At 36.7% G+C, this 8,204-nt stretch overlaps 1 protein-coding gene across 1 annotated transcript; it reads right to left on the bottom strand.

Moving 5' to 3' along the window:
* Positions 1–598: 598 nt before the first annotated feature.
* Positions 599–1,078, bottom strand: LOC124934928 (2S seed storage albumin protein-like). Its single transcript, XM_047475417.1, has one exon. It carries the CDS (start codon positions 1,076–1,078, stop codon positions 599–601), a length of 480 nt encoding a protein of 159 aa, XP_047331373.1.
* Between the last annotated feature and the right edge of the window lie 7,126 nt (positions 1,079–8,204).

Raw genomic sequence — 8,204 nt, 5'->3', positions numbered from 1 at the left:
TTCATCTCTAATTTTGGGGTAGCTTTGTAATCAAAATGTAAGTGAAAACTTCATCTCTAATCTTGGGGTAGCTTTGGCTGCATTACGTGCAAATGCTATACCGAGATGGATCAAGAAGAAAGATGGGTAAGAGACATACTGTGGGGAAAGAGGTGTTCAACTATCAGGAGGAGGCCAAAAGCAAAGAACAGCCCTGACTCGGGCTACACTTAAAAACCCATCAATTCTGCTCTTGGACGAGGCTACAAGCGCTTTGGACAGTGTTCGAGAAAATGATGGTGAATAGGACCTGCATTGTGGTTGCTCACAGGCAAGCCACAATAAAGAGATCAAATTCGATGGGAGAGTAGTGGAAGAAGGATCACATTCTGATTTACTTTCTTTGGGTAGAAATGGTGCATAGTAAAACTTGCTTAATTGTCTAGTAACTATTCTCTTTGTATTGTTATATAGAAAAAAAACATACACATTTGCTTATTCATTATCATATAGACTGAGAGAATACATAACATCTTCCCAATCCATAGCTCGCTCTAGGACAGGACACGACTGAATCCGCCTAATCTTAATTTATTACTATGGGATATATTTTGGTTGATCAGAACCATCTGGGGCTCCTTTCGAAGGTGCAGCTGCGTGGGCTGACTTCGCATCTTGATGGAAGTCTCTCTGCCTCATCGACAATCCTCTGCTTCTGACTCTGCTCAGTCTGGTGGCCTCTTTCTCCTCCGCGTGTCTGTTGTTGTTGCTGACGCACAGCTTCTTGAAGTCCCTTGCAGCGGCATTGCTCATTGAGGTTCCTTAGTTGCTGGCAGCATTGATCTAGGTATTGCTCCTGATCATCGTTGTTGTCTGTGGACATTTCCAGCACAGATGATCGTCTGCCGGATTTCTCTTTAAGGTACATCTGGCAGTGGCGGAGCTGTTGCTGTCTCTGGATTTGTTCCTGGCATCTCTGTTGTGGCCGTGCAGGGTTAAAGTCCTCCTCTTCTACCACGGTCACGGTGGTTCTGAAGGCAGTTGCCAAGTGGGCAATAGCGAAGAGGGCTAGAAGGGCGAGGATTGTGAGCTTTGCCATGATGATGATGGAATTGTTGTTAATTAGATAGATGGTTGGTGAGGAAAATGGAATGAAGGGGATGAGTTTATATACATGTTCTAGTGTTGGTGCATGGTGAGAACGTGGGGAGCAGATCATGAATCAGCAGCATTCCTCAGTGTTTGCATGGAAGACAGCTTCGTACCTAACATGTCATCTTTACATTTTTGGTAGCTTGTTGGAAGGCAGCCAGGCACTAGTACATTTGATTCATTCATTCACAAACAAACTATTCTCAAAATTAAAATACTATATATGTTCTAGTGTATGTGCATGTTGAGAATCAATCAGCTATATAGGTGTATTTTTTTTTTTTTGTTTTTAGTTGGGTCAAAACATAATTAAAATAAATAATTAGATTAATTATTGTAAAAAATAAAATCTAATTAATTAAGAATAATGGCCAAATAAAATAAATATTTTTTTAGGAAAAATGTTATACTAATTTTATCTCAAAATAATTTAGAAAAATCAAAAGGATTAATAAAAATAATTTAGGATTAAATGAGATACCCATTTTATTTTCAAATTATTTATTTAACCCTAAAACATAAAATATAAAATAATATAAATTGGCAAAATATTTGTCATATTTATTTTAAATATTTTATGTATTTTAAATAATTAAAAATAAAGTCAAAAGAGTGAAAGAGAAATTAATTTCAAACAAATCCTTAAGTTTCAAAATAAAATATGTGATCCTATGAAGCCGAAATTTTGAAGAACGGCTGCAACAGAAACCAAGACCATCATATGAGCGCTGAATTGTCATCCAACACCCCAGCGTTGCCTGCGTCGCCCGCTGCAACGAAGGAAGCGCGCATCCGTGAAGTAGGAAATCGACTATCACGCACCCCAACAATATTAGCCGAAATGCGACAAAACGGCCAAAACGCAACGACGCGCTAACAGAACGCCAAGTGACCGCTCTGCGTCCGCATTCTCGCCCGAAACGACGTTGTTTCGTCCCCCAATCATCGTCTTCATCGCGACTCCAGATGAATAACCATCCGCATCAATCATTGATTTTTTAAAGATGGAATATCTTCGTTTCTAGACGGATTGACACAGTTCAAAAGGTGAAATGATCACCCTACCACGTTGATCATTTCCCCTACATCTATAGGCATTAATCATGCATATTCCGACAAGTTTGATGAAGAACATCCAAAATACCATAAATAAATTTTAGCTAATTCGATCAACTTAAATCCCTCAACCAACTTCGGGAGACTATAATAGCCTCACTCAATAATTCTGAAACTAAGAGAGTCCATCTTTAGCTTCAAATCAAATGAATTAAAAAATCTGCCAATAAAACTCAAGCTTGTTGGATTTTTCAAAATTATGTATAAGGCCTTAAAGTTTGGATCTATGCATTCTAAAAGCTTTCATAAGGCCTAATGAGTGTTCTCTAATCCTTGATATGTTTCCAATCATCCTTTAATTCATACTTCTAGCTTGAATTTAAAAATTTTATATTTCAATTTTCACAAATTTGTATATTGTTTGGTTTCTGGATTGGAAATCGATCCTAAGATCATTTCCAAGCATTATGATTATGTTAGAATCAATCAATCTTAAATAGAAAAACCCAAATTTAAAATTTGAAAATCTAAAAATCGGGTTTGCTATTCTTGGGCTAATTCTCAAGAATGGCTGCTCAGAAAGCTTACCAATAGGTTTATAATGCTGTTTGACAACTATTTGAATCATGTTTGATCAAAATCAATTTTTTAAAAATAATTGAAAATTTTGAGTTTTTGAATTGGTCCAAATGAACATTTACTGTTCATGTTTTGGTACCAATCAAGTATATGAAGTATAAGAAAGATATTGACAAACTCCTTACACTTCAAAACAACTTTAAAATTAAAAACCCGATTTTGGCCATAAACGGTTTTGAATGAATTGATCATAACCCAAGTCGATTGATACCTTAGGATGATGTTCTAAATATTCTAAGGAACTTAGTGAAGCTACCCAGGCCCTTAGATCAAAGAATCAAAGCTTCCATCAAAATTTTAAAACCTGCAATTTCGATGTTCTTGAAGATCGACAAGTCCGGCCGATTAAACTTAGCTAGGACCGAGAGGTCAAACAAATGTTCTTCATCTAGGACTGAGAGGTCCGACTGAGGATTTTTACATCCAACCGAGAAGTCAGACCTAGGACTGAGGAGTCTCACACCCGATTAAGAACTCTTGAACCCAGAACAAATGACTTTTACATATGACCGAGGAGTCTCGTACCCGACCGAGAACTCCCGAACCCATGATCGATGACTTTCACCAAGGATTGAGGCATCCGACCGATCTACAATCGACCAAGAATTCTAGTCAAGGACCGAGAGGTCATAACACCCCGACTTATGGACTCCTACACTCCGATCGAGGATCTCGAACCCGGACCAAGGGGTTTCTGACCTAGGACTGAGGGATCTTAGTTCTCGAACGATAAAATGAACCCAAGACCTAGGACACCGGTCTTAAGACCTCTTTGTTTCCCATTTTCAAACTTCAAAATTATTTTTGTAATTTTGGAACCTCAAACCATTTTCTAAAAATCCCGAAAATTAGAAAATGATTTCAAAATATTTTTGTGATGTTTCCACATAAAAATATTTTCACAAAGTCTTGTTTAGGATTTACTTTTAAACCTTAATGCTTTTTAAACTAATGTTCTTTAGGTATTTTCCTCTCTTGTCGTCATGAGAACATGTACTAACATTTAAATAATTGTTATTACAATTCTTTAAATAATGCTAAAACCTACAAATGCTTAGGACCGAAAGAATAATCTTTAAAATAAAACTTTATACAACTGATTTTTAAAAGCCAAAATTTTAAGTAGAGACCGTTTTCAAAACAGGTACGAAGGATGAACAACATAAAGTTTTTCTCGAGTATCATCAAAATACGAACGGAAAAAAACTCTAGCTAAAAATACGTTTGTACAAGTATGCCATTTTTATTGATTTTCAAAAATCAATTGACAATTCTGTTTCAAATAAATAATCTTTTAAATTAATTATTTTTAATTATTTAAACAACAGATTTATAAAAAAAAACAAATTGTAATTTGACTACTACAAATACCCAAATTATTTAAATTTGAATCTAAATTAATTATTTTTAATTAATTTTAAAAGCGTCCATGAATTATTTAAAATCTTTTAAAATAATGTTTTATATTAAAAAAGGGTTCATAATACGCAAATCGATGTTGAAATTCTCGAATCTCAAGATTCCACGGAACCAAATGGTTTTCCAAGGGTTACAACTTTCTAGCAACTCTGTTGGAGATTAAATGTTTAACTCGAAAACATAAACATGTCTTTTAAAACATTTGTATAATGTTTTCCACTTAATAGGCATGTCTCGAAAGGTACAACACCTGAATGATGCATATGTTTTACCTCATTAAATGCCTCTACATGTAAATGGTATATCACCCTATCCCTACTTGTAAAGAAGTACACGATCAGATTCGGTACTTATACACTTATGTGCAAAGATTGTTAATAAGGAATGACAACTTATTACGAAATGAGTGATGTTGTGAGAGGAAAAACTAGAATGCAAGGGATTGATCCCACCAGTTGGCGATGAACCATCCAATAGGACATAGGCATTGTGAAGTGAAGAAAAATTCCCAATTGAGTTGATATCCCTGGTTTATGGCGGCAGTTTTACCCCCTCAACTATCGGTGAATGATATATCTTATGATTCCCCTTAGTACAAAAAACCTAGATATTATCACCAAGCTGGTTGTTTGTTGTGTCTAGACAACTAAAACCTTGTCACTACAACTCTTATGTGATTACTATATATGTATTATCTGTATGCATTTATAGTCTAAGTGAACATCTCAAACATGTTCCTTCTTCAAAACAATACATTTTTGTAAATGTTTTAATTTTCTGATCATAAACAATGTCCATGCTGAAGGATATCAAACTGATCCCATAGATAAATAGTTTCTACGAAAACGAGTGGAACCATGGGATTTGTGGACTAACTCACATCATGAGGTTCACAAACTTTAAGATAAACCACACATTCATGATGAAAATGTAGAGGAGGTGGAGCCATACAGGACATGTTTACTATATGGGAGAAAGGCACATGTGCCCAACCATAGAAGAATTCTAAGCTATCCTAATGATGGACAACAAGAACTTTCTATATTTGAAATCACTTGTAGAATCAATGTTCTTGAGGAAGCTTTTGTAAGAGGAATACATATACACTAAGACAACATCCGAGACAATCCTAAAAAAGAATGTCATTGGCTTCTAAAAATGGACAAAGATGGAAATCAGGAATGGTCCCCTTAACTATGGGATCCTCCATGCCGACCTATGAGATGAGTCCTTATCTAGATAAACAAGAGGAAGATTTTCCCACTGTAGAAGAAACAATTGAGATAAATCTTAACAATAAGGAAGATCCTCAGATTGTTTTAATCGATAAAAGTTTAAATGATTTAGAACGAGAAAATCTAACTAAACTTTTGAAAACAAACAAAGATGTTTTACATGGTCTTATAAAGATATGCCATGTATTGATCCATAAATCATCCAACGCCGCATCCACTTTACGAAGACACAAAACTAGTGAAGTAGAAGCTTCAGAGAATGAAGGAAGACATCGTGGACAAGATCAAAGAAGACGTTCTGAAACAGCTCGACGCGGGATTCCTCAAAGTGGTAGATTACCCAGAGTTCGCCAATGTATTCCCAGTCGCAAAGAAAGATGGAAAGATCCGAGTGTGCGTACACTATTGGGATGTCAACAAAGAAAATCCTAAAGATAACTTCCCACTACCACACATCGACGTGCTAGTGGATCACGTAGTAGACCATCAACTCCTATCATTCGTGGATAGATTCACAGTCGCAAGTGCTCATGGATTCAGAAGATAAGGAGAAGACAACGTTCATCACAAAAGTCAGAATGTTTTGCTATCGAGTTATACCTTTCAGGATGAAGAACGCATGAGCAATGTATCAATGAGCTGTCACAATGATTCTTCACGATATGATCCACAAGGAGGTAGAAGTGTTTATCGATGATATAATTTTCAAGTCAAGAGATTGATAGGGGCACGTTCAGAATCTTGATAAATTCTTACAACGCATTTGAAAGTTCCAACTTAGGCTCAACCTGATGAAGTACACATTCGGAGTAACGACACGAAAGATGCTAGGCTTCCTAATTACGCAAAGAGGAATTGAGGTTGATCCAAGAAAGATAGAAGCAATCACAACAATGCCACCTCCACAAAACGAGAAAAAAGTACGTGTCTTTCTAGGCAAGATCCAATATATAAGTCGATTCATAAACAAGTTGATTATGACATGTGATCCGTTGTTTAAATTTTTATGAGAAAATAAAAGATTTGTTTGGGATGTCGCTTGTCAAAATGCATCGAGAAGATAAAGGGGTATATCAAGAATCCTCCTATTCTGATGCCACCAAGACCAGGCGTGTCGTTAATCCTATACTTAACAGTCATAGAAAACGGGATGGGTAGTCTACTAGCTCAAGAAAACAAGTAGAAGTCGGAAGTCACATTCTATTACGTAAGCAAGTGCATGACAGGATACAAACTTAATTACTCAGTAGTAGAGAAGGTTTGTTGGGTCCTAGCTTGGGTCACCGCAAGCCCACACAGTCACATTGGTGTCAAGACTCGATCCAATTTGTCATTTATTCCAGAAAATGCTTTTGTCGCCTAGATTAGTTAAGTGGATGATGATGATATCGGAGTACGACATCGAGTACATGGTTCAAAAATCTATCAAGGGAAGGGTTGTAGAAGACTGCATCGCAAACCAACCAGTCGAAGTTGAAGACGACGAGGATTTAGCATTCCTGGAAAACGAGGTCATGACTATCAACCCTATAACCAAGAAGTTACTATTCGATGGAACTTTAGGCAAAGAAGGATATGACATCGGAATACTATTCATCGATCCTGTGGGAACATACAATCCAATCTCAGTCAAGCTCGAATATCCCGTGACGAACAATGAAGTAGAGTACAAAGCATACATCTCTAGATAGAAGATTGCTCACAAAAAAAGAGCGAGACGCCTAGAAGTGGTAGGAGACTCGAACTTAGTCATTTCACAAGATAATGGTGAACACCAAGTTAAATGAGAGAATCTCAAACCTTATCATCAATACTTATCAACTCTAATGGCTAAGTTTGAACATGTGACATTCAAACACGCTCTGAGAAGTCATAATCGATTCATAGACGCTTTAGCCACATTAGCAGCCATGATGCAAATCCTAGAAGGAATCAAGATCAAGCTATTAAAGGTTCGTTAGAAACAGAAATGAGATTTCTAGAAGAGGATGATTTCCAATACTGAATTGTCACCCAAACCTTAGTTCAAATTTCTATAGAAGTACATCAATCATGAAGAGTATCCTTCGCACTTCCAGAAGAAATAGAAGAGAGATCTACGCCAATACGAAACCAATAACGTGCTACTCGCAGGAAAGCTATATCAATGCTCATTCGATGGTTAGAACATGATATGCATCGACCATCCTCAAGCATCCCAAATCATGGAGGAAGTACACGCAGGAACATGTGGCCCACACATGAATGGATCAACACTAGCTAAGAAGATCCTTCATGTTGGTTATTATTGGAAAAACATGGAACAAGAATGTGTAGAGTATGTTAAGAAGTGTCATCAATGTCAAGTTTACACGAACTTGAAGCACACTCCAGCATCTCTATTTTACAACATGACCTTACTATGGTCATTCTCGATATAGAGAATAACTATCATCGGAAAACTCTATCTTCACGCTTCGAACGAACATGAGTTCATCCTTGTAGCTATCAACTATTTTACAAAGTGGGTCAAAGCTCAATCATACAATATTCTTAAGTCATCACATATTGCCAAATTCATATGCAACAAGATTATCACACGCTACGGTGTTCCTCAAGCCTTGATTTCAGACAATGGTGGAAACTTCCGAGGAGAAGTACTCAAAGTACTTGATGAATATAGGATTAAACACCACAAGTCCTCACCTTATCGTCCTCAAACGAACGACGCAGTATAAGTAACCA

The sequence above is a fragment of the Impatiens glandulifera genome, chromosome 4 (genome assembly GCF_907164915.1).
Source record: "Impatiens glandulifera chromosome 4, dImpGla2.1, whole genome shotgun sequence".
In the NCBI taxonomy this organism is placed as follows: domain Eukaryota; kingdom Viridiplantae; phylum Streptophyta; class Magnoliopsida; order Ericales; family Balsaminaceae; genus Impatiens; species Impatiens glandulifera.
Note: the sequence above shows the minus strand (reverse complement) of the source record. Positions and strands in the feature narration are given on the sequence as shown.

Bases quoted from the DNA above. Each gene is read 5' to 3' on its own strand.
- LOC124934928 (XM_047475417.1), bottom strand. From the start codon at position 1,078: ATGGCAAAGCTCACAATCCTCGCCCTTCTAGCCCTCTTCGCTATTGCC.